The sequence below is a fragment of the Jaculus jaculus genome, chromosome 5 (genome assembly GCF_020740685.1).
Source record: "Jaculus jaculus isolate mJacJac1 chromosome 5, mJacJac1.mat.Y.cur, whole genome shotgun sequence".
Lineage (NCBI taxonomy): Eukaryota > Metazoa > Chordata > Mammalia > Rodentia > Dipodidae > Jaculus > Jaculus jaculus.
This window is the reverse complement of record NC_059106.1, coordinates 105,889,751-105,917,263: the sequence shown is the minus strand read 5'-3', so window position 1 is coordinate 105,917,263 and position 27,513 is coordinate 105,889,751. Positions and strand designations below refer to the sequence as shown.

General features: G+C 38.8%; 1 protein-coding gene and 1 pseudogene across 1 annotated transcript in view; one reads left to right on the top strand and one right to left on the bottom strand.

Moving 5' to 3' along the window:
• The window catches only part of Hadha (hydroxyacyl-CoA dehydrogenase trifunctional multienzyme complex subunit alpha), a 68,431-nt gene that overhangs the window by 20,426 nt on the left and 20,492 nt on the right, over positions 1-27,513 (bottom strand). The window contains exons 2-11 of the mRNA XM_004663732.3: positions 26,791-26,832; positions 26,626-26,696; positions 25,999-26,132; positions 23,027-23,165; positions 20,900-21,019; positions 19,628-19,730; positions 7,842-7,964; positions 7,233-7,351; positions 2,943-2,999; positions 950-1,059 (exon numbers count right to left, since the gene is read on the bottom strand). Coding sequence (XP_004663789.1) covers positions 950-1,059; positions 2,943-2,999; positions 7,233-7,351; positions 7,842-7,964; positions 19,628-19,730; positions 20,900-21,019; positions 23,027-23,165; positions 25,999-26,132; positions 26,626-26,696; positions 26,791-26,832 — 1,018 coding nt within the window. The remainder of the gene's footprint in view (positions 1-949; positions 1,060-2,942; positions 3,000-7,232; positions 7,352-7,841; positions 7,965-19,627; positions 19,731-20,899; positions 21,020-23,026; positions 23,166-25,998; positions 26,133-26,625; positions 26,697-26,790; positions 26,833-27,513) is intronic.
• LOC123461223 lies at positions 13,539-13,635 on the top strand (annotated as a pseudogene).

Sequence of the window (27,513 nt, the reverse complement as noted above, 5' to 3'; positions counted from 1 at the left end):
AATTATGGAGGCTGTTCCTGCACTGAAGGATGTATAGCAGCAGATTCTCTAACTGCCAGATGCCTGAACCATCTCTTCCTCCCCAGTGTGACAACCAAAAATGTTCTAAGACACTCAAGTGTCTCCTAAAGGGGTCATAAAGAACTAAGTTGAGATCACTGTGCTAGAAGGTGTTTAGAGATGCTGTGATATTTCCGATGCTGATAGACTATTAGGATGGCATGATGTTGACAAAGGTTTCTGATGCGACAGGCATGAGATAGGCAAGTATAAACTTCCCCACTGCTTGCACTGTCAACTCCCAGAAGCTGAAGAGAGCAACTAAAAGCCAGGAGGGTGGCACAAGCCTGTAATCTCAGCATTCAGGAGGCTGCAAATCTGAGGCCAGCCTGGGCGACACAGTGAATACAGGGTTTTCTGTCTTTTACTAAGGAAGAAGCATGTGTTCTGAGATGGCATCTCAGGTCACTGGGAGAGATAACATGGAACAGAACAGAGTACATGTGCCTGGTTCTCTGTTCTGTTCAGAAGGCTATAACAGATTGCTAGAGGTCATAAATGAGACCAGAAAGCTTTACAGGAGTAACTAGAAGAACCTAGAGAAAACCCAGAACTTTTGTTGGAAAAATGTTCTTAGCATAAAGACTCTAAACTGGGCATGGTGGTGCACACCTTTAATCCCAGCACTTGGGAGGCCGAGGTAGGAAGACTGCTGTGAGTTCAAGGCCAGCCTGAGACTACAGAGTGTGTTCCAGGTCAGCCTGGGCTATAGAGAGACCTTACCACAAACAAACATCCACCAACCAACCAAATCAAACAAACAGAATAAAGGCTCTAATGTGCTCAGGACAGAACGGATAACAGAAATCTAGTCCTGCAGGCTATCAAAGCATCTATAAACTTTGTGTACAATGAAATTCACAAAGAAGTTCTAGGAAGTTTAGCTTACTTAACATTCTTCTGTGGTACTCCAAAATTATTTTTCTTGCACAGGACCTGGCCATGATAAAGTCCCATCAGGGCCTTTGATTCTCTGGTCATTGCAAGCTCTCCAAATTTCTGAAAAGTAAAAGAGAACAAGAAAAGGTAGAACCTCACAGTCATGGTTCACTTTTCCCTCCAGTTCCTCAGGGTCTTCAGGGGGTCTCAGCTGTGTCTGTGCCACAGAAGCCTGGCTCAACCACATCTGAGGTGTTTTTCTTGACTATCCTCATTTGGAGCACTGTCTTACCACTACTTTGAAGGCTTTGGATGTTACTAAGCTCTCAAGAGAAATTCTTTTTTTTTTTTAATTAATTTATTTATTTGAGAGCGACAGACACAGAGAGAAAGACAGATAGAGGGGGAGAGAGAATGGGCGCGCCAGGGCTTCCAACCTCTGCAAGCGAACTCCAGACGCATGCACCCCCTTGTGCATCTGGCTAACGTGGGACCTGGGGAACCGAGCCTCGAACCGGGGTCCTTAGGCTTCACAGGCAAGCGCTTAACCGCTAAGCCATCTCTCCAGCCCGAGAAATTATTTTTTTTTTAAATTTTATTAAACATTTTTTTTCTCTATTTTTATTCACATTTTCCATGATTATAAAAAATATCCCATGGTAATACCCCCCCCCCACACTTTCCTCTTTGAAATTCCATTCTCCATCATATCCCCTCCCCACCTTTTTTGGTTTTTTAAGGTAGGGTCTCATTCTAGCCCAGATAGACTTGGAATTTACTATGCAGTCTCAGGCTGGCCTCGAACTCACAGCAATCCTCCTACCTCTACCTCCCCAATGCTGGGATTAAAGGCATGTTCCACCATACCCAGCCAAGATTCTTTATAGCAGAGAGGTGGTTAACTTTTGCAAGAAAACACTCATCAGGCATGTCCAGCTCTTAGCCCATTGATTGCATGCATCCCAGTATAGCTATGAGTGGGGGCTCAACTATTTGTAGATGACTATGAAGAGTGTCAGAGCAAAATAGGTCTTCATAATCTCCTCCAAACACCTGCTCAAGTTAAAGACTAAGAAGTCAGGGGATGTTATGGCAATGCTGCCTCAAAGTAACAGAAATGGAATGTGAACTCAGATAGGTTGACTCCCAACCACAGTTCTCTTTCCATTGTAGCAGACTGCCCGGCGCCATACCCACTTCTCTCTAAAAGGTATCTTTTTTGTTTTTTTTTTAGGCAGGGTCTTGCTCTATCCCAGGATGACATGGAATTTACTATGTAGTCTCAGGGTGGCCTCAAACTCAAGGTGATCCTCCTAACTCTGCCTCCCAAATACTGGGATTAAAAGTGTGGGCCACCAGGCTGGGCTAAAAAGTATCTTAACACTTATGGAAAACAAGTCTCAATTCAGTGGTTCATAGTGTAAGATTTAGAGTAGGACAGGACAGCTTTCATTTCCTAATTCATCAAAAAGAGGCTGGACTTCAACAGTCTATCTATAAGCCCTAACAAGTTAAAAAATAATATATATATATATATATGTATATGTATATGTATATGTATATGTATATGTATATGTATATGTATATGTATATGTATATATATACACACACACACATATATACATTTTAAGCAACATTTCCCTCTTTTTGTTTTGGGGCTTGAACCTATGGCTTTGTGCATGCTAGGTAAACACTGTACTATTGAGCTATATCCTTAGCCCTCCTTGTATGGATTTTTATCACAATAAATCCAGCCCAAGTATAGAACAAAACCATCTAAGTGATTCATTTTGAAAATCTTATGACTGCTCCTATTCTTTCTAGTTATATCCTCAAGCATCTGCAGTCCACCATTACTTTGTTCACTGAGATTAAGCACAAGAAATAACCACTGGGTGAAAAAAAAGTGCTAAGTTTTGAGTTTTTTTCCCTCCACTTTAAACAGAGGACTATAACTTTAACTTTCCTGTAACATACCGAAAAAAAATCAGAAATAATTCTACCTGTGATTCAGCAAGATAACCAGAGTCATCCCCTTGCTCAAGTCCAGTTTTTACCACCTGAAAACAAAAAGAGCTCTTATTTAGGTTTTGGATCAGAACGGCTAAATAGAAAACAAGGCTGAATAAAATGGCTAGTGTTGTTAGCCTTTAGGAAAACTAACAAGTCTAGAGTTCTAAGAGCACAGGCCTTAGCGTCTGACTGCTCTCTGACTTAACTCTATCTCTAAAACTACTGTTGAATCTAGCAGGAAACGGAAACAGAAAGAAAGACAAACCTTAATCTTCCATCTTCTTTCCTTTCTCCAAAGGCAGGCAGAGCCTCAGCTTCTACTTTTACCTTTATTCTTCCCTCATCAAATGTGACTCTGGGTATGGTGGCACATGCCTTTAATCCCAGCACTTGGGAGGCAGAGGTAGGAGGATTGCCATGAGTTTGAGGCTACCCTGAGACTACCTAGTGAATTACCCTACCTCAAAAAAGACAAAACAAAACAACAACAACCAAAAGAAAACGTGATTAATCAGCAACTATGAAATTCAACTTTACATCTAAGGATAGGTGCCATTCTAAGTACAACAGCAAGTACAAAAGACAAAGAAGGGGCTGGGCAGATGGCTCAGCAGTTGAAAGTGCTTGCTTGCAAAGCTGGCCTGGGTTCAATACCCTAGCACCCATGTAAACCCAGATGCAAAAAGTGTCTGGTGTTTATTTGCAGTGGCAAGACACCCTGGCATGCCCATGACCCCTCCTGTTTAAACAAACAAATAAAACATTAAAAACAGACAAATAAATGACCATGTGCCCCCCCAAATATAAAATTAAAACAAAATTCAAGACCCATAAAACAAAACAAAACAAATGAATCTATGGATGGGGGAGATAGCTCAGCTGTTAAAGACACTCATTTGTAAAATCTGATGGCCCAGGTCCAGTACCCACATAAAGTCAGATGCACAAAGTGGCACATATATCTGGAGTTCGTTTGTATTGCCAAGAGGCCCTGGTATGCCCATACTTTCTCTGCTTGCAATTAAATAAAAATGTTAATAAAAGCTCAAATCTACATTCTAAACTGTGACTTCCTATATGTAAATTCAGCATTTCTAAACCTAACTTATGATCCCTCTTTGACAAGGTTACTGCTATCTTCCTATTTTTACTTAGTTGTATTTCAGGGTCTTATTGAATCTTCAACCCTACGTTATCAAGTCAGCCAACTAATTGACTGCTCTATTTCTAATCCATTTTTATCTACTACAATGAAAATGGCTCTCTACAATCTATAATATAGGACAAAGGTAAAAATCTATCAACTCATTATTGCCAACTTTCTAAAATCTTACTTCAGTCTGCCTTTCTATAAACTGACACCTCATTGTTCATCTTGAAAAGTGAGTTTTGTTAAGTGTTCCTTAAAGAACATCATGTTTTATGGTTTCTGTAACTATTTAAATGCCCATCCAATCTGCACAATTTTCCCTTCACCTACCCTCCACTTATTCTTCAGGTCAGATTCCATGAGCCTCTTCCTGATCTTACTGGTTCACACTGATTATTCCCTCTCTGTACTAATTATCTGGCATTAATCTTATGCTGTATTTTTTATTTTCTCTATGAACATGGGACCATGATGTGTGTATTTGTGTTTCTGTATGTGTGTGTATTCATTGGAGTGTGGGTATACATGTGTCATGGTGTGCACATGGAGGTCAGAGGACAACTTTGTCTGAGGCAGGATCTCTTATTGTTCACTACTCTACTCACCAGGCTATGAGCTTTCAGTGGATATTCCTGTCTCTACCTCCTTTACTGCTGGTAGGCATGCTGGGATTATAGATACCCACCACAGCATCCACATTTTTTTTAATTTGAGAGAGAGAATTGGTATGCCAGGGCTTTAGCTACTGCCATCACACTCCAGATGCTTGCACCACCTAGTAGGCATGTGTGACCTTATGTTTGCCTCACCTTTGTGTGTGTGACTAATGTGAGATTTGCAGAGCAGAACATGGGTCCTTAGGCTTTGTAGGCAAGTGCCTTAACTGCTAAGCCATCTCTTTAGCCCCATATTTTTTTAAAGTAGGTTCTGAAGATCCAGCCTCAGGCATTCATGCTTTCAGTGCAAGTGCTTTAGCCACTGAACCATATCCCTAGACACTATTTTATATTTAAATAGCTTTATACCTTACCACATGTATTTGTCCAAACTTCCTGGCCCAGACTGTGAGATGAATGCAGGTAAGGTGGTGAGGGAGGTAGGTGACCATGTTTTATAATTTACTTTTATTTTTGCAGTTCTGAGGATTGAATCTAGAACCTTGTGCAAGATAAACAAGGTCTATACCACTAAGCTACACACCTAGCTCATGTTTTATGTAATCTCATGTTTTCTGCTAAAAACATATTGCTGACTGATCCATTTTTCCATTTTGATTATATACTATTGAATTTCCTAAACTAAAAAAATTCTCTTTTTTATTTAAATTTTTTGTCTTTTTATTTTATAACTTTTGTTTTGTTTTGTGTTTTTGAGGTAGGCTCTGTCTGGCTCAGATTGACCTGGAATTCACTATGTAGTTTCAGGGTGGCCTCGAACTCATAGCAATCCTCTTACCTCTGCTTCCTGAGTCCTGGGATTGAAAGGCATGACCATCATGCCTGGTTTTTTGTAATATATTTATTTAAGTTTTAAAGTCTACCAATAGAGGTTTTTTTCAACCCTGTGACTATTTTAATTATCTTCTTTGAGCTTTTTCACACCTTCTGTACCTTATTATATCTTAGTAATTATAGTACTGGGTCATCTTTAAGAGATTTAGGTACTGACAATTTTTTTTTTCTTTGAGACAGGGTAGACTTGAACTTGTGATTCTTATGCCTCAGATTCCCATGTATTGGGGTTGGTTACAAGCACTTGCCACCATACCTAGTTCTGACAAAGGTTTTGACCAAAATCGGTTTGTCTCAATTTCCTCTACCTCTTTATTAATTTATTTAAAAACTTTTTTTTGTTCATTTTTATTTATTTATTTGAGAGTGACAGAGAGGGAAAGAGGCAGATATAGAGAGAGAATGGGCGCGCCAGGGCTTCCAGCCACTGCAAACGAACTCCAGACGCGTGCACCCCCTTGTGCATCTGGCTAACGTGGGTCCTGGGGAATCGAGCCTCGAACCAGGATCCTTAGGCTTCACAGGCAAGCGCTTAACCGCTAAGCCACCTCTCCAGCCCTCTTTTTTTTATTTTTATTTTTGGTTTTTTGAGGTAGGGACTGGCTCTCTAGCCCAGGCTAACCTGGAATTCACTATGAAGCTTTAGAGTGACCTTGAACTCAGGGCAATCTTCCTACCTTTGCCTCCCAAGCACTGGGATTAAAAAGGCTTGAGCCACCATGCCTGACTACTTCCTGTTGGCTATTCTGGTACTGTAACTCAGGACCTTGAGTTTGGTACATGTCAGACAAACACACCCTACCACCAGCTTCAATTATGTCTTAATTAATGCCCAATATTTTACTGTCCTTATTACATTAATATGATGTAAGTTATTTTCCTGATTTCTTACTTTCTGATAGATTTATAAAATTATTTATTTATTTATTTATGAGCAGAGAGAGAAGATGAGATGGGGAGGGTGTGAGAGAGAGACTATGGGTATACAAGGGCCTCTTGCCAATGCAAATAAACCCAATACATGCATTTGGCTTTATGTTGGGTACTAGGGAATTGAACCTGGGCCATCAAGTTTTCCAAGTAAACACCTTTAACTGCTGAGCTATCTCCTTAGATCCTATTTTATTTTTTTAAGTTTTATTTATTTATTTGTGGGGGGAGAGAGAGAGAGAAAGAGAGAGAGAGAAAAAATGGGTACACTAGGGCCTCCAGCCTCTGCAAATGAACTCCAGATGCATGCACCACCTTGTGCATCTGGCTTACATGCATCCTGGGGAATTGAACTGAAGTCCTTTGGCTTTGCAGGCAAACGCCTTAACCACTAAGCCATCTCTCAGCCCAGATCCTCTTAATAATAGCTTTAAACTCATCAACTAAGGAGTATCTCTAGCATTTTTTCCCCCTAAATATATTATTCTCTGTGAGTCCTACTAGCTTGCTATCTTCTTTCCTTATTTTGGCAAGTACCTTAGTAGCAGCATCAAGGATTGACTTATGTGATCAAAATGGCAATAAAGAGTACTGCTCCTCGCTTCTTGGCCTTTTGGATAAGATCTGGTGGAGAATACTGTTCTATAAGAAAAAGTACAAGGCAGGCAGGATTACAGGGCAAGACTCACATCAATTATTTTCAGAGGTGCAGGATAAAGGCCTTTGGTCTGTTTTCGTACTTTTTCTTCCACTGTTTTGTAAATCTGTTGTCTCACAAATGGAATAGTCATAGCATATGATGTCAGTTCTGTAAGATAAAATATGATTAGATATTTGTTTGAAAGAGTTAGGTCTCTTGTAAATTTATTTTATCAAGTCCACAGACTTATGTAATTCTGGCTATTTGAAAAAGCTGCTTTTTACCTTGTCTGATACATATAAGTTAAATGTCCAACTACGCACTACTTTAAACATGCCTTTATTTGTTGATAAATGTTAAAGCTTGGCCTTGGGTATTTGCAGCTTTATTATACTAGCACAGTCCTCTACTTTGTATCAATGTTTAAAAGTTTTGAAAATAACAAGACTTTAAACAATAGCTTTAGTTATTGTGTGGTATTGTAAGGTTGAAAACATGACCCAAGAGCAGAGTGGTGACAAATAATATCTCTTTCTCCCTTTCCTTCCTCCATCTCTTCCTTGAAGGATGGCCTTGCAGCTCTTTACTCATTTTGAATGGTTAGTACAACTAAAAAGGCAAGAAGCAGCTCTGTCTGTTCTTCAACAAGAACACTTACTTTCCATCAATCCCTTGTTTCTCTTTAAAGAGATTTTCTTATCAGCTAGTCCTTTGGCAAAAGTAATTGCAACTTCTTCTAGGTATTCAATTGTCCGTTCCTCAGGAGGTTTTATTCCTGGTCCTATAAAAATAAAACACAACAAAATAAAAATATGATTGCAACAGGCTGGAATGTAAATCAGACTTAGATCAGCCTAGGCAGGCAAAAACTACAGCAGCCCATAGTTTTCTGTTTCACAGATGACACATTACATATAAATGAGACAAATTTGGCAAACTTTTTTATTTAAACCAGAAATTTATCAACCACAACATAATGGAGGTATCTATAAAGTGCCAAAATAAAACCCTGAAATTATGTAACCTGAAAAAGTACCTCTGAAAAATGTAAGTTGTAATAATGACTGGCAGCTAAGTCAAAAGATGAGCAAAGTGCCAGTCAGCCGGACTTACACTAAAGAAAAGGTTAAAGGAGTCGGGCCTAGTGCCACACACCTTTAATCCTAGCACTTGGGAGGCAGAGGTAGGAGGATCACTGTGAGTTAAAGGCCACCCTGAGATAACATAGTGAATTCCAGGTTAGCCTGGACCAGAGTAAGACACTACCGTGAAAAACAAAAACAAACCAAAACAAAAAGGCTAAAGGCCAGATGTGGTGGCACACTCCTTTAATCCCAGCACTTGGGAGGCAGAGGTAGGAGGATTGCTGTGAGTTTGAGGTCACCCTAAGACTACATAGAAATACAACCATACAGAAAACAACAACTACTAAAAACAAACAAACAAACAAACAAAAAGAAAAAGGTTAAAGGATAATTCTTCAGATTCAAGGAAAACAAACCAGACAGACATCTATAGCTATACAAAGAACAAGGAGGCTCTGACACGCTTATTCTCTTTTTCTCTATCTACCTTTCTCCCTCTCTCAAATGAATAAATAAAAAATAGATTGAGACCCTACCTCAAAAATCTCTTTAAAGGTAATTGTTTAAATCAAAACCACAAATCTGTATTGAGGAATTTGTAACGATGTATAACTACAAAGCACAAAGGAAGAATGAAAACATACTTCTTCTGAGATTGGATATTAGTAGACTGGGGAGATGGCTCAGGAGAGGCAGGGCCTGAGATTCCAGAACACCCAGGTAGGCAGCTGGGTGTGGCCACATAGGTCTGTAACTCTAGTCCTGCTTTGAAGGTGGAGACCAGAGAATCATTGGGAAAGAGTGGTGTGTGGGAGGAAATGGAGATAAATGGCTTGAGCTCATGTCAAGGAAACAGGCAGATGATTAAAAGAAGGACACTCAAGTGTTCTCCTCTGTCCTTCACACGCATGAGCACAGAAGGCACACATTTGTACATACACATATATGTATCATACACATATCACATCATACACATCACAATATTTCTATATTACACATACTTTACAAATACACACCCAAAGTAAAAAAGGATTTGATACATGTGAAATGATGTCATTTGAAGACAGTGGTATGTTAAAGCTATATACTGAAAATTTGACAGCAATTATTAAAAGAGTAAAGAAGTCAAGATTGAACATGATTTATTCAAACCAGATGTGTGACATATACCTGTAATACCAGTTCTCAGGAAGAAGAGGCAGAAGGATTACTACAAGTTTGAGGCCAGCCTGGTCCATATAATGTGCTCCAATTTAGTCAGGGCTACATAGCAAAAACCTGCCTCAAAAAGACAAAACAAAACAAAAAGATTGTTCCAAAGACAGATGAAACAAGAATAAGTGCACTAAATAAAGTTGAAATGCCAGAATTATGTTGTATGTACAGGATAAATTAGTATATCTGCTAAGAGTCTACTGACTTACAGGCTGTAGCCAACAGTTTGGCTGTATGAACTTGGAAGGATCTTGATGGGAAACCGGTGACAGGAGTTAAAGGCTGAACTGTGTCCTCTCAAATAATTCTATGTTGAAGTCCTAACCCCTGTATCTCAGAATATGACAATATTTGAAGACAAAGCCTTTAAAGAGGCGATTAAGTAAAGGTGAGGCTACTAGGGGGAGCCCTATCCAATCTAAGTGGTATAGTTATGAGAAGAAGAAACCTAGGTATGTCAAAGAGAGAACAAGAAAGATCATGTGAAGGTATGGTGAGAAGAAAGCTATCTGCAAATCAAAGAAAGAAGTCTCAGAAGAAACTGCTAATACCCAATCTTGGACGAGACAAGGTTATAGCAACTATCTGTAATGTTTCTGTTACAGTAGAATCTGTGAAGCAGTACACAGGACACCTAGGGAACAGGTATATGTGGACAGATCTGAATAGACAGATGATGTGAAAACACTTGTAACCCATGTGAATACTTACCATAGGCTGTCTTAAGCAGGTGAATTCAACTCAGGTGAATAAGGCAGCACATTCTGGACCAGTTAAACCGTGGCCCTAGTCATGTCTGTCATTGATCTCATGAACAAAGTGGCTGTGCCAACAGGTATGGAGATTTTAGCAACATGTACCTGGCCACAGCCACTGTCAAGTGCTCCACTGGCCAATAGCAGAGATTAATACTGAATCCCTCATCTGGAGACTCCCCAGGGTGATCAGGTAGCTGCAGGAAGGCTGATGACACAGTACTGCTTTTATGTGCTTTGGTTCTTTCTGGGACAGACACTGTGGATATGAGTTTGCCTTCCTGGCATTTAATTCTTCTGCTAAAGGAACTATCTGTGAACTTGTAAGGTACAGCAACAGACTGTGATCATGAAATTTTACCACGTTTGCAAACATCACAAACCAATTGGCTTGGTAGGATAGTGGCATGAACTCTGAAAGCTCAATTTCAGTCTCAGTTAAATGGCAACACTTTGCAGAGCTAGGTGAGTGTACTCCAAGATGCTGTATAAATATGAGCCTCAAATATGTTTGTCTTTGTACCATAGTCAGGATTTGTGGATCTAGAAATTTGTACTACCATGACCTGTAATTGGTCAACAGAAAATTACAATCAAATTCATACAGGACTGCTAGTGCCTTAGTCCTTCTCAATGAAGGTCTCTCTGCCAGGCAAAGAACCACGACTACATGGAGTACTCCCTGAGGATTAAGGGAAGATGGCACTGGTAATAATGCCTTCCTCATACATTGTTGGAGTATAGCCAGCAGGTGACAGTCCCTAAGGGAAGTGCAAGCAAATATGCAGATCTCCTGGGCTGGCTATATTCACATACATAATTCAATTTCTAGCCCACAGACCTTCAACCCTAGGTCTTTTTACCCTAGGCCTTCTTACTGAGAAAAGGAAAATCTTAAAAGCCTTTTGTTCAAAGCTTTTTCAGCAGTGAGATGACCTCCACCTGTGTACTAGTCTATGATCCTCCTTTCCTGGAAGGAGCAGGGAAGAGTTGGTACTTTCTTCAGCTTGAACCTTTTACAGACAGACTTTACTTTGTAGCTCAGGCCAGCCTTGAACTCATGGCAATCCTCCTGCTTCAGCCTCCCAAGTCCTGGAAATATAGATAGGTGTGTGTCACCATGCCTGACATGCCCTTTGGGCTCATTACTTCAACACACTACTCTGACACTGGACAGCTCAGTGCTCTCTCTGGATCAGCTGGGCTCTAGACAGAAGTAAGTATTGAAATGGGTAAATTATTTACTTATTTTGTTATGAATGTTTATATGTAATTAGCCAAATATTTGTGTTTTCTTCTTTTATCATCTTATTGCCTAAACTTTGATATATTAATAATTTTAACATAGTATTCACATTATGGATTATTAGAGAAGAGTAAATAAGTTTCACCCAAAAATTGCATCCTCTTTTGGAAAAAAGATTAGTTTATTTTTGGTTGTAGGCAGGATATTTTCACTATTTTAGGGGGATGGAGGACTGACTTTGTTCTTGTTTCTTTTCTTTTTCTTCAAAGAATGGTCTTACTCTAGCCCAGACTGACCTGGAACTCACTTTAGTCCCAGGCTGGCCTTAAACTCATAGCAATCCTCCTACCTCTGCCTCTCAAGTGCTGAGATTAAAGGCTTTATATGTGAGGATTAAGCATGGTTTAAGGAGTTATGCATGGGTGCTAAATTGATGAGAAGTAGACTATATCAGTTTCTGATGTGTCTACATGGTTAGACCAGGACCCCTAGTTATTCAACATACACCAGTTTTGCTGCAGTAAAGATAGTTAATGTGATTAAAGACCACAATTAGGGGCTAGGGAAATGGCTCAGTGACTAAAGGCACTTGCCTGCAAAACCTCTGGCTTGTATTCAATTCCCTAGCCACCTGCGTAAAGCTGGATGGGAGTTTCTTTGCAATGGCAAGAAACTCTGGCTTACACATGCGTGCACGCGTGCACACACACATGCACACACACAGAAACAAATGCTTTTTTATAAAGACCAGAATTAGCTAACAGATTATCAATATCAGAAATAGAAAGAAAAATAAAGAAAAAAAAATCCAGAAGTATTCTACTCATTACAGAGTATAATTAAAATAACAAAAGTATTATGCACATGTGTCCATACATGCAAACACAGATATACACGTACATGTACAACACATAGACACATAGAACCAATAAAAGCTATTAAGAACAACCTCAGCTGGGCGTGGTGGCACACCATGCCCAGCTACATCCTCATCTTTTTGTGGTGCTGGGGATTGTACCCAGGGCTTTGTGCATATCTGGTGAGGACTATACCACTGAGCTACACCCCTAGCATAAACAATCTTATTGCAATAACAATAAATTTTATGACTTAAATGAATTAGACAATTCTGTGACAGGCACAAACAAACTATCACAGCAAAATCAAGAAATGGAGAAAGTAAATAACCCTGCATCTATAAAGAAATTTAATTCATAGGTAGAAACCTTTCCAGCAAAGAAAATTCCAATCCCACATATAAGTTTAATAGTTAATTCTATGAGGTTCTCTCACATCCCCTCGGTAGAGTCTCCTTCTAGCCCAGGCTGGTCTGGAACTCATTCTGTAGCCCTAGGCTGACCTAACCTCATAGTAATCCTGCTACCTAAAATTCCTTATAACTCAAGCCAGCAATTTATAAAAAGGGTAATACATTATGTCTAAGTAGATTTTTTTTTCCCAGGAATTGAAGACTGGTTAAATAGTCAAATATCAGTGTAAGCTGGGTGTGGTGGCACATCTTTGATCCTAGAACATGTGGGAGGCTAAGGTAGAAGGATTGCTGAGTTTGAGGGCAATAAATGATGAAAAGGTTATTTGACAAAATTTAATACCCATTCTCTACAAATAAAAGGGAACTTCTTCAACCTAATAATGAGCAAATATGAAAAACCTATAGCCAACATCATACTTAATGGTGAATGCTTTCCCTCTTAAGATTGGGAATAAATTACTATCTACTTTTATCCTTCTTTTTTTTTTTTTCCTTGTTGTTGCTGTTTGCTTTTTTCAAGGCAGCCTTTGCAAGTCCAGCCCAGGCTGATGTGGACTTCATTCTGTACTTCCAGGCTGGTCTCAAACTCATAACAATCCTCCTACGTCTGCCTCCTAAGTCCTGTGATTAAAGGCATGTGCCACCATGCCTGTCCTACTTTTATCATTCCTGCCTACTATTACATAAAGATCTCAGCCATTGCAGTGAGTCCAGAAAAAGAAACCAATGTCATTTACATGAGAAGAGAAGGAGCCAAGCTATCTGTAGAAAATACTTAAGGGTGCTTGCTTCAGTAGCACATATACTAAAATTGGAACAATACAGAGAAGATTAGCATGGTCCCTTAAGAATCTACTTTAAAAAGTTACTAAGTCTAACAAATGAGTTTAGCAAAAATAGAAGATATAAGACCCATGTTCAAAAAATCAGCTGTATTTATATATACTAATATCTAATGAGAAACTAAGTAAAATGAAGTATATTGGTTTAAAACTATAAGATAACTAGTAACAAATTTAGTCAAATATGTGCAAGAGGTATTCACTGAGAAATTAAAAAGACTCCAATCACTACAGATGACTCTAATAAAATAATTCAGTATTTTAAGTAAGTACCCTCAACCACTGAACCATCTCCCCAGCCCACAATGCTTTTTAGTTTTATTGTTTTCAGGTATGGTCTTGCTCTAGGCCAGGACCTGGAATTCACTCTAGTCCCAAGCTGGCCTCAAGCTCATATTGATCCTACTACTTCTGCCTACTGAGTGCTGGAATTACAGGTGTGCACCACCATTCCTGGTACCATAACTCATTATTTTAAAGCTACTGATTCTCCTCAAATTGATATGGGATTTAGTGCAATTTCAATCAAAATCTTAGCGTGTATTTTGTAGGCATGGACACAATTATCAAGTTTATATACAAATGCAAGTAAACTATAACAGGCCAAATAAATCTGAATGACCGAACTTAGAAGATTATAATTCCTGATTTCTAGATTTATTTTAAAATGTAATAATCAAAACCATGTGACAGTGGTTTAACAAAAGATAGGACATCTTGCCACCTATACAACTGAGCAAGGCTTAATATCTAGAATTTACAAAGAAAAAACGAAAAAACACTAAGCAATAAAAAAAATCCAGCAACCTTCCAAAAAAAAAAAAACCCAAAAACAACAAGAAAAGATAGCCAACTACCTAGCATGAGATGAGATGAGCCACCTCTAGCATATCTGCCAGGGCCCAGGAGACACCACAGGAAGTAGTGATCTAAAAATGAATGTTGTTCTCACTACTAGCCTGACAACCAGCTCCAGAGAGATGACAATAGATACTGAGGACACTCAAAACTCATCTAAGTGGAAATCTGGAGGTTGCAGATGGCTCAACACTGAAGTAGTTTTATAATACATTTGATAAGGCTCAGGGAACACTGTGGAAGAGCGGGGCAGAAAGTTCTTAAGAACCACTGGGTGGGAAAGAGTATCTTGAGGCATAGCCTCCCCACCCTGAGACTGACTGATAAATCCATGACTCCATGGTGAATACTATTAACCACATTGAGGATGGCCCTCAGTGGAATGGGGGTGGGGAGAGGAGATGTAAGATGATATCCAATGGGAAACATGATCAACACAAGACTTGTTCATATACTAAATAAAGTTCATTGTTAATAAAAGTAAAAATTAAAAAAAAACCAAAATATATTACATATAAAAATTGTCAGTAAAAATAATTCTCAAAACTTATTAAAAAAAAAAGACAGGATAGCTGGAAATAAGTTGTCAACTGATTTTCTGATTAAAGTGACAACACAAAGCTAGGTTTGGGGGCACACGCCTTTGACCCAGCACTTGAGAAGCATAGACAGGGTCACTGTGAGTCTTTGGCCATCCTGAGACTACAGAATGAATTCCACGTAAGCATGGGGCCTGGGCTAGAACAAGACCCTACCTCAAAAAGTCAAACAAACAAATAAAAAAATAAAACCCAGAAAAAAACCCCAACTAACTTTATATACTGGACTTCATCAAAATTAACAACTTTAAACCTTAGATAATGAAAAGCCATGAAATTGGAGAAAATATTTGTAAATCACATATTTGATAAAAGACTTATATTATAGTATATAAAGAACTCTGAAAACTCAATCAGAAGAAAAACAAATGAAAAAGATTTGAGTATATACTATGAAAGAAACTATATTGAAAAAAGATAAACATTAAAAATGCTTGAAACTAAAAAGACTAATCATGTGAAGTAGTTGAAAACCAGAATTCTTATATTGTTGGTATTAATGAAAACTGGCATAACCACTTTGGGAAAACAGTCTGATGCTTCTTTTTTTCCCTTTTACTTGCACACAGAGAGAGACAGAGTGAAGAAAGACAGACTTCTAGCAGCTGTAAACAAACTCCAGACACACGTACCACTTTGTTCATCTGGCTTTATTTGGGAACTGGGGAATCAAACACAGGTCATTAGGCTTTGCAGGCAAGTGCCTTAACTGCTGAGCCATCTCTCTAGACCTGAAGCTTTCTTAAAAGCAAACACTTATCTATTATATGGATCATCAATTTACTCTTCACTATTTACTCAACAGAAATCGAACATGTGGCCACATAAAAGGCTTGTGGGGTAATGCACATAGCAGCTTTATTCAGAAGAGTCCCAAATTAGAAATAACTCAAATGTTCATCATTTAGTGAATAGACAAACAAATTATAGTATATTTATCTTTATGTTTTTTAAATTGATTTTTACGTGAGTACTAGGGAATGAACTCAGGTCCTCATTCATGCCTGAAAGGCAAGCCTCCAGCCAAACCATAGTATATATGTACACTGGAAAATACTCAAAAATAAGAAGGAACAAATTATAGATATATGCAACAACATGATGTATTTCAACAGCATTATGCTAAATGAAGAAACAAAAGCTACATACTAGAATATTCTATATTTTAACTGTGTTGTAATTTAAATAGCTGTATATATTTGACAAAACTCAAAAAAACTTGGTAAATTTATTATTATATAAATAATATTTTTGGTTTGTTTTTTGAAACAAGGTCTCACTATGTAACTCTGTTAGCTTGACACTTGCTATGTAACCTAGACTGGCCTTAAACTCATGATTCTCTTGTCTCAGCCTACTAATGGCTAGAATTACAAGAATGCACCACCACAATTGTCCTTAAATAATCTTTTATTTTATTGTGTGTATGTATTTTTGGCATGTATGGGCGTTCATATGCCATGTGGGCAAATATGTGTAGGTCAGAGGTTGATGTTGGGTGTCTTATTATACAGATTATACTCTTTTATTCCCTCTTCTCTGTTCCCATTTCCCTGGGGCCCTCCTCAGTGGGGTTAAGGGCTTCACTGTGGGTCATGAAAGTCTCAGTCAGTCCCAATGGGATAGTGGGGAGACCATGCCTCAGAGTATTCCCATCCACTCTGTCATTCTTACAATCTTTCTATCCTCTCTTCTACAATGTTCCCAGAGCCATGGAGGGCCTGTTGGCAGTCTGATTTAGTGTTGAGTCCTTTGTAGTCTCTGGATTTCTGGATTGACAGGTTGTACTTGATCACCATTTCTGCCACCATCACCCTGGAATTGGTTGTCAGGCTAGCAGTAAGAGCAGTGTTCATGATATCACTTTCACTGCAAGTTCTCTTGGCCCTGGCAGATGTGGTAGAAGCAGCAAGTTTCATGGTGTGCAGTCTGTTATCTTGTCTTATTGATGAATCTTGATTCTCCTCTGTTTTCTCTGCTATAATGGTGTGAGGCACAGCCCTGCCCTGGCTTCTCTTGTGCTGGCCTTGTTCTCCCAGGCAGCCATCCAGGGATAACGCTACCCTTGGCCTTCAACCCCAGAGAACAGCCCCAACTCACAATGGTTTTTTGAGGCAGTATTTCACTCTAGCCAAGGCTGACCTGGAACTCACTCTGTAGTAAAGACTGGCCTTAAACTCAAGATGGTCCTCCTATCTCAGGCTTCCTGAGTGCTGGGATTAAAGGGGTGCACCACTGCACCTGGCTGGGTGTCTTCTTTAATCACTCTTCCATCTTAGTTGGGAAACAAGTCTCTTGCTGAAAATGTGACTCTGATTCTGATAGACTGGTTAGCCAGTAAGTCTTGGAGATCATCTTGTCCCTACCTCCCCTGCTGGGATAATAGGTGTGTACCACAAAGCCCAACATTTTATGAGGGTGCTGGGGATTCAAATGTAGGTCCTAGGCTGTAGAGATGGCTCAGTAGTTAAAAATACTTGCTTATAAAGCCTGCTGGCCTGCATTCATGTAAAGCTGGATGCAAAGTGATGCATGCACCTGTGATGCCAACACATCTACACATATGGGAGGCAAAGCCTGGAGAAGTTGAAGCTCACCAACTAGCTACTCCGACTCTCATTTGCAGTTAGTTTGCAGCATCAAGAGACCCTGTCTCAGAAGGTCAGCACACTCAGGAGAGCACTTTACCCACAGAACTGTATCTCCAGTTCCTTAAATTTCTTAATGCTGATTTTATTTATCTATTTTTGTGTATATGAATGTTCCATGGCCTCTTGTCACTGCAAATGAACACCAAACACTTGAGACATATTTTGCACTTGGCTTTTGTGGGGAGCTTGGGAATCAAGCCCAGGCCAGCAGACTTTGTATCAAGTGCCTTTAACCACTCAGCTATCTTCTCAGCCCTTTAATGCTGAGTTTCAGGAAATACAAGACAGAGCCAAGGATGGTGGTGTATGCCTTTAATCCCTTTATCAAAAAAAATTATACATACACACACACACAATTTAGGGGCTAGAAAGATGGCTTGGTGGTTAAAGGCACTTGCTTGCAAATTTCTGACAATCTGGGGTCTGATTCCCCAGTACCTACGTAAAACCAGATGGACAAACTGGCACATGCTTGCAAATAAAATACATAATTTACAAGTTTCTATTTCTAACAGAAATTGTATGGGAAGAAGAAGCACATAATTAGATGTCAATTACTGTTAACATTCTGAGTTAGTTATTTTATTTATTTATTTATATTTTGGTTTTTCATGGTGGGGTCTTGCTCTAGCCCAGGCTGACCTGGAATTCACCATGTAATCTCAGGCTGGCCTCAAACTCACGACAATACTCCTACTTCTGCCTCCCCAGTGCTGGGATTAAAGAAGTGTACCACCATGCTCAGCAGTTGGTTGTTTTATATACACATGGGTGGGGGATACAACTCAGTTGTACAGTACTTGCCTAGCATGCTTAAGACCCTTGGTTTGATCCTAAGCATTGTAAACAAAAATAAAAATAAGAACCTTCCACAAAAAATGAAGGCTTATTCATGGATAACTGATATAGGTAACTTAAGGATAAAAAAATGCCTCAATTTTGTACTCCTGATATCCAAATTATCAATAAAAGAGAACAGAACCAGGGTGATAGTGAAAATTATTTACTATTAGCTCTTAGAAAATGTCTCTTCTTAGGACTAGGGAGATGGCTCAGAAGTTAAAGCCATTTGAATGCAAACCCTAGGTTCAATTCCCCAGCACCCACATAAAGCCAGAAAATGTCTCTTCTGACTGAAGATGGCTCAATGATTAAGGGTGCTTGCTTGCAAGGCCTAATGGTTTGGGTTCATTTCCCCAGTACCCATACAAAATTAAATGCACAGACTGGCACATGCATCTAGAGTTTGGTTGTCGTGCCTAAGAAGTCCTGGCATACCTATTTCTCTCTCTGCTTGCAAATAAATAATAATAATAATAAAAAAGTTATCCAAGCTGGGTGTGATGGTACACACCTTTAATCCCAGCACTTGGGAGGCAGAGGTAGGAGGATTGTTGCGAGTTCGAGGCCACGCTGAGACTACAGAGTGAGTTTCAGGTCAGTCTGGGCTAGAATGAGACTCTACGTTGAAAAACTTAAAAAAAAAATCTGGCAGCCTTATGTTCAGGAAAACTCAAATGTGTTTTCTTCTTTTTATTTTATCCTTTATTTCAGATAAAATACAATTTGATTCTCATGAGCAAGTTTGTAAAGATCTATATTGTATATACAACTTTGTACTATCATTTAAAATAAAGATGTTTAAGCCGGGCATGGTAGCACACGCTTTTAATCCCAGCACTCGGGAGGCAGAGGTAGGAAGAAGTTCAAAGCCACCTTGAGACTATATAGTGAATTCCAGGTCAGTGTGGGCTAGAGTGAGACCCTACCTCAAAAAAATAAAAAAATAAAAAAAAAGATGTTTAAAATTTTAAAAAACTATCTGAAAAAAATGTTACTTCTCAAAATTGTTCTTTCTTAAAAGCTTTGGGTTTCATTCTAATATTATAAGGCTCAATTCTGAGACATGCTAACACTTACCTAGGGGATCCACCAATTGATCGATCAGTCCCATTTTCTTTGCTCTGTCTGCACGAATGTTTCTGCCTGTCAGCATCATGTCGAAAGCAGCAGGTACACCCACCTAACAAGAGTCAGAGTGTAGGGGGAGTATCAGGTAAGAGTTAGTTTACAAATCATCTCATAAGCTTTTTTCTTTCTTTTTTTTGTTTGTTTTTTCAAGGTAGGGTCTGTAGCTCAGGCTGGCCTGGAATTCACTATGTAGTCTCAGGCTAACCTTGAACTCACGGTGATCTTCCTACATCTGCCTCTTGAGTGCTGGGATTAAAGGTGTGTGCTACCATGCCTGGTACAAATTTTAATAGAATTCCAGACCAGCATTGGCTATTGAATGAGACTTATCTCAAAGAACCAAAGGCACACAAAGCAAAACTTTCCTTTCCCCTCCTCATTTGTATCGATCTCTCTGCATAGCCTTTCTGCTGAGGCCTTTTTCATTGGGAAATCTACAGTGCCAGAAGCCATGAAGTTCAGTGGGCCTGCCAGTCAGATATTAAAATTGCTTTATAGCCTCCACTTTTCACTCCCTTTCCCTTCTCTTTAAGACTTTAAAAGCTCGATGAGGAGGCTGGGAAGATAGCTTAGTTGGTGAAATGCTTGCCTTGTAGACATGAGGACCTGAGTTCAATCCCTAGTAGCCAAGTAAAATAACTGGGCATGGCAACACATATTTGTAATCTTAGTACTGGGGAAGCAGAGACAAAAGGATCCTTGGGGCTCACTGTCCAGCTAGTTTAGCCTACTAGGTGAGCTCTAGGCCAAAAAAGATCCTGTCTTAAAATAGGAAGATGACATTCCTGAAGATGACACCCAAGGTGACACACACACAGTTAAAAAGAACACTTATGTGTCTCTTTTAGTCTTATGGATATAGTAAGGAGCTTATCCCAAATCAGAGAACAATAGGAAGATTCTGCTTCATGAACCTATAGTTTTGAAAAACTACTAAGAGGTACTGTGCAGAGAAGGAACAAATTAACTAAAAGTTCTGGAAAAGAAGGCATATGCTTTATCTATTTTTACCCTTTGTCAGGGACTAACAAGAGACTGACCAATCATTTTATAGAACTGAAAAAATAGCTATCAGGAATAAAAATATGTCAATGATCATATACACAGTCATTCTACAGTGAATGCTTATATTTTGTGTTTTCTAAAAGACAAAATACATCTAAAGGGGTATTTACATATATAGGTTCCAAATTCATGGTACTAGGAGAATATTAAACTCACCATTTTGGGCAGTCTTTGGGTTCCTCCAGCTCCTGGTAAGAGTCCCAGCAGTACTTCGGGAACACCTAATACTGTTTTTCTATCTTTTATTGCTATTCTGTATTGGCATGAAATGGCAAGCTGCAAACAAACAAAAAGAAAATTAGAATGTTACAAAATGTAGCTATACATTATTTTAGCATCTGTGAGGGTCTAAAGATGTATGTATTCACAGAATAAATCAAAATTCTTTAAGATGGCATTTGATATTTGTCAAAACTTACCTCTTTTTTTTTGGTCCTTTTTATAACTTTTCCCTTAATTCATTCATCTTTTTTTTTTTTCTCTTTATTTATTTGAGAGTGACAGAGAGAGAGAGAAAGAGGCAGAGGGGGAGAGAGAGAGAATGGGCGCGCCAGGGCTTCCAGCCACTGCAAACAAACTCCAGATGTGTGCGCCCCCTTGTGCATCTGGCTAACATGGGTCCTGGGCAATCATGCCTTGAACCGGGGTCCTTAGGCTTCATAGGCAAGCGCTTAACCGCTAAGCCATCTATCTCCCCAGCCCTCTTTTTTTTTTTTAATATTTTTTGTTCATTTTTATTTATTTATTTGAAAGTGACAGAGAGAGAGAAAGGGAGAGAAAGAGACAGATAGAGAGGGAACAGGCGCACTAGGGCCTATAACCACTGCAAACGAACTCCAGGTGCGCCTCCTTGTACATCTGGCTGATGTGGGTCCTGGGGAATTGAACCTCGAACTGGGGTCCTTAGGCTTCACAGGCAAGCGCTTAACCGCTAAGCCATCTCTCCAGCCAATCCTTGTTTTTTCAGCCCAGGAGCCATATTGTTGGGAGCTATGAATCAAACCTCGGCCATGTTAACAGAAACAGCCATATAGCAAGTTAAGTTTCTACTTCCTCACCTAATATTCAACTACCAAGGGATCGTATGCTTGGTTGAATACTCCCCCATGCTGATGAAGAAACAAAGGCATTGCAGCCCATTGCTGAATAGCGGGCCTCCCCCTCTTTTGTATAAAAGAAGGGAGGAGATGTCGGGAGCCATAGAGCAAAAGCCTCTCCATTTTGCCTGGGCCTGCTCAAAAGCTGACTCATTACTCAGAAAGCTGGTCCATCCATCTGTCTGTTAGGTACTTCTGGAACGTTGGTCAGCAGACTGCTTACAGAATCTTATCTTTTGAAAAATGCCAGTTTATGGTCAGGATGTGAAGCCTGGTGCAGTCAGGATGTTAAGCCACTGAGGCAAGATTAGATCAATACCTAATTACATCCCCTCTAGGTTTCCTGGCAATTCCAAAGCCCTAAATCACGTCAGCCAGCTTATTCCCCCCGTTTTTCTTCCCCTATATAACCACTGTGTAAAAAATAGACTCTGAGACCTTGACAAACATCTAGCATGGTCTCCTTCTTGTGTCTGCTTGCCTTTTCTCACCCAGGTTAGCTTCTCCTCGGGTCCTTGTTCAACTCCCTGCTGGCCGGGGCACCATGTTATCATATACACATAAGAAACTGTCAAAAAATAATTTTAAAAACACCATATGTAAAAATACCCTGCATGCAGCCCAGCATGTGACAAATGCTCATCAGGTATTAATGTCTTTTTTTCTGTTTTCTTTTTAACATGTTCCAACTAGTACAGGTATCTTCTAACTTTACCACCTCTACTATTCACATGAAACTTACATCTTATATTTTGTCTCAATCACACAAAAAAAGATGAACAATGGGGGCTTTATCCCCTCATGCATTCTCATGGGCAGGAGCTCTTCATAATCTCTCCTCCCTTAATCTAATAAAGTCTCTCTAAACTTAAGAAACAAAACAAAAAGAACATAAACATGGATCGCATTGGTAAATCTTTGCCCTAAGTTTAAACCTGGTTTTTAGAACTGAAAAGGACCTTTGAATAGTTCAAATCTCAATTTCCAGGTGAAAATAGCACACTTGGGCTCACTTGTTCTATGCCATTTGCTGTCTGTCACAGATTAAGGAGTAAACCTGGATGTTTAATACTTAAAAATAAAGCAGATTCTACTCAGAAAACATTTTGTAGAACAAACAGAAGCCTCATATTAACAGTGGGGAATCCCACACACGAGCTGAACAGTGGCTGAATGACATTGATACCTCAAGTCCTCCTCCCAAGCAGGATCCGCTGATGGCAGCCACAACAGGCTTCGTGGACTTTTCAAGTTTCTCAAACATTCTCTGTCCATTCTGTGATAATCGTGTTGCTTCCTGGGGTGTTGTACAAGAAGCTAACATGCTTTGATAAACAAGAAAGAAAGAAGGAAAGAACGAAAGAAAAAAGGAAGGATGAAACTGTATCCTATTTGCTTACTACTTTATGTACTATATATTTATCTCAACATATATTTGGTAACAAGTCTTTAAATGTAAAATAAAACATGTTACACAATTTTCTTTGTTTCTGTAACAAATCATTTGATTACACAGCTCTACACAGAAGAACATCATCTGGTAAATATTTCCCTATCAGATCACTGTTAGATCTAATAGCAATCAAAATGAGAGGGGAAAAAAGCACCAAAGTGATTTAGGTGGCTGGGGTGTAGTGGTGTGTAATTCCAATATTCCAGAGGACAGTGTAAATGTGAGGCCAGAGAGGGCTGCACAGTGAATTCCCTGGGATACAATATGAGACTTTGTTAAAAAATAAAATGGCATGGTGGCACATGCCTTTAATCCCAGCACTTGGGAGGCATAGATAGGAAGATCACTGTGAGCTGTGTGTTCATGGCCAGCTTGGGCCCACAGAGTAAGTTCCAGGTCAGCCCGAGCTAGAGACCCTACTTCAAAAAACAAAACAAAACAAACCAAAAAAAAAAAAAAAAAAAAAAAAAAAGCAAGTCAACGGCGAACACCACCAAAACCAAGGCAACCAAGACATTTAGCTAATCTTCCAAATAGCTGCCTTAATCATTAAAAATAGATCTGATGTAATAATGTTGTATTCAAAGTTGTTTAATCTTAGATTTGATACTTGGTTTTGAAACACATTTAATAGGTGAATTTTGTAATTTTGTTGATGGATAACTAGTTTTTCTGTCATTATATCATGGGATATTGTTCAGAAGTTGCATATATCTTCCTATAGATAGAGGCCGTTATTGCCAGGTATCTCACCAGGTTTAAATAACTTAAGTAAGAAGAAGCACTTCATATAATTCTGCTTTTTCTAAGAAATAAACATTAAGCTCAAAATTTATAGATTCTAATTATTATACATGAACAAAAGGGAGTACAATGTGGAGCAAAGTTTAAGAATAATCCCACCTCACTTTTTTGTTCTTTGTGGTGCTAGAGGATCAAACCCAGGGCCTTAAATATCCTAGACATACTCACTCTACTGAGCTATAACAATAGTCCAAGGTTTAAAAATATACAAGTACTTTCAGCAAAAATTATGAACCTATAATTCTAGCTACTATTGCCTAAAATATGAATGTATAACAAGTATCCTTATTTTGACAGAATTAACAATGTAACCCAGTGAAGTAACACTATTTCCCTTCTTTATATGTACTTTAAAAATTATAAAGAAACAAAAAAATTATAAACAAGTTATAGAATCATATGTTAACTAAAACAGGGAAAGAAAACTTCAATCTAGTAAAGTTTCTTATGATAAGCTCAAGGCCTATCACTTGCTTCAACTTCCTTGAAGCAACAACCATTTTTATATTTTGTAGCAGATCCTTCCAGACCATGTATGAACTATATGAAATATTCTACAACTTGCTTTATAAAAAATTTTGTTTTTGCATTCTAACAATATGTTCAGGAACTAGTTAATACCTTTTAACTATTCTGTAGTATTTACTTATCCATTTCCCTACTAACTTGTAACTTGTTTCTTTTATTTTTTCAAAGTAGGGTCTCTCTGTAGTCCAGGATGATCCAGAACTCATTCTGTAGCCCCAGACTGGCCTCAAACTCATGGCAATCCTATTACCTCAGCCTTCTAAGAACTAGGATTAAAAGTGTGCCCCACCATATCAAGTGTCAAATTCTTCATTACTTTTAACTATGTTTCTGAATAAAGGGTAAGATTTCTCTAGCAGATACACTGAGAAGACAGAGTATGGCTGGATCATGTGTTTGATTTACTAAATACTGTCAAATTGTTCCTAATTGGAATAGCCTAGTGGTTATACCAACTGGGATTCCCATAAGTAATATGTTAACTTTTTTATTTTCTAAGTCCTTGCTAACAAATTTTCAAATGTTTCAAATGTTGGGCAAAAGATAGGTATCACACTGTCAGTTACCTCTATGGTATATTTTAAAATGTATTTTTATTTATTTGCAAGTAGAGAGAACCAATGGGCACATCAGGGCTGCTCTTGCCACTACAAATGAATTCCAGATGCATGTGCCACTTTTTGTATCTGGCTTTATGTGGTTACTGAGGAATCAATCCCAGGTTGTCAGGCTTTGCAATCATGCACTTTTAATTGCTGGGCCATCTCTTTAGCCCCCTATGGCATTTTAAAAATATTTTATTTATTCATTTGAGAGAGAGTGAAAGAGGTAGAGAGAGAGATAATGAGAAATGCAAATGAGCTCTATATCTGGCTTTATATGGGTATTGGGTATTCAAACTCGGGCTGCCAGCCTTTGCAAGCAAGTGACTTTGACCACTGAACCATCTCTTTAGCCCCTTCCTCCCATTTTTTAATTCTGCTCAAAAGTACTTACAAAAAGGCTACAGTCTTGCATGATTTAAGCAGCAAACCCCTGTATTTCATCAACTTTATTATACTTAGGAAAATAACTTTAAAAACAAACTTTAAAAAATTTGTTTTTATCTTATTAAAGGAGGAATTAGGAGCTCAGTGGTTAAGGCACTTGCCAGCAGAGCCTAAGGACCTATATTCAATTCCCTAGTACTCACATAAAGCCAGATGCACAAAGTGGCTCATGCATCTGAAGTCTGTGTTGGCTGGAGGCCCTGGCACGCCCATTGTCTTCCCCACACCACCCTGTCTCCTAAAACTAATAATAAATAAAAAATAATAAAAGGAGGAATTAGGCCTAAGAAACATCTTTTTAATCAAGATAAAAGTTGAACTTACTTGATATCAGCACCTGCAACAAAACATCCAGGCTTTGATGAGATAAGGACAGCACTTCTGATTTGGTCATTAGCCCAGATTTCATTCATTACATCTAGGAACTCTGATTGTACTTCTTTATTCAATGTATTTACCTGCCAAGAGAAATATATGTAAGGATTTAAATTGGAGGTATCCCACGCACACTATCAACATCAAATATGTTTATCCAGCAGACATATACTATTAGAAGAAAAAGCAGAAAACAAAACCAAAAATCCAAACCCAACAGTTTTCCGTATAAGTAGCTGTGGATAACCTTGAACTCCTGATCCTCCTACCTACCTCCATTTCCAAATGCTATAATTACAGGCATGTGCCACCACATTTGGTTATGAGGTACTAGTGATCAAACCCAAGGCTTCATGCGTGTTAGGCAAGTGGTCTACCAATTGAGCTACATCTCTAGACCAAATTAAAAGGAATTCTTACTCAAGGATGTCTGCTTTAGACAACTGCCTTTGACTGTGAAAATTGTAAATCCATGTGACAAGATTACTGACAGACTTGTATATTTCTTTTCCATTTAGGACTGGATTTATTAAGTGTAATTGGCAAAAGTAAACAGCAGAAAATTAAATTGGGCACCTTTGAATTGGGTGAGTTAAACCGAACAACTGCCACATCTCCTTTGACTCCATAGTTAATATGGGTTCTGGCTAAAAAGAGAAGGAAAATTAATTTGTAAACATGCTTATTGCAAAAATAAATCTAAAATGCAATGTAAGTACATCAACAAAGAATTAAACTTACTCAATAATGCAGAAGATGCTGTGAAGTTGCGGCAAATACAGCCTGTAAGGAAAGGGTGTTTAGACAGTAATTGTTTTGCAAAACAGAATTTCAGTAGTATCTGCTACATCTAACAAAGCTGAAATTTATATCAACAAAATTCCACAATTAAAACAATGCATTCTAGACTCGTGTGTAACTACTTTCTCATTTGAATGATCAGGTCTTATGATTTTCTAGATACTAAGTGAGGTAGGGAGACCCTTCTCCCTAAAAAGACTTATCTACAGAGACTATGAACATGTTAGGTTACATAGCAAAAAAAGGCTACAGTTGGTCTGGGGAGATGGCTCAGTGGTGGTTAAAGGCACTTGCTTGCAAAGCCTGCCAGCCTAGTTTGATTCCTCAGTACCCATCCAGATGTAAATCCAGATGCACAAAGTGGTGCATGCATCTGGAGCTCATTTGCAGCAGCAAGAGGCCCTGGCGTGCCCATACTCACTATCTGTTTCTCCCTTCTTCTCTCAAATAAATTATTATTTATTTATTTGTTTATTTTTGGTTTTCCAAGGTAGGGTCTCACTCTAGCTCAGGCTGACCTGGAATTCACTATGTAGTCTCAGGGTGGCCTTGAACTCATGGCAATCCTCCTACCTCTGTCTCCCAAGAACTGGGATTAAAGGCCTATGCCACCACGCCTGGCTAAATTATTTTTTAAAAAAGGACTATAGTTACAAATGGAAC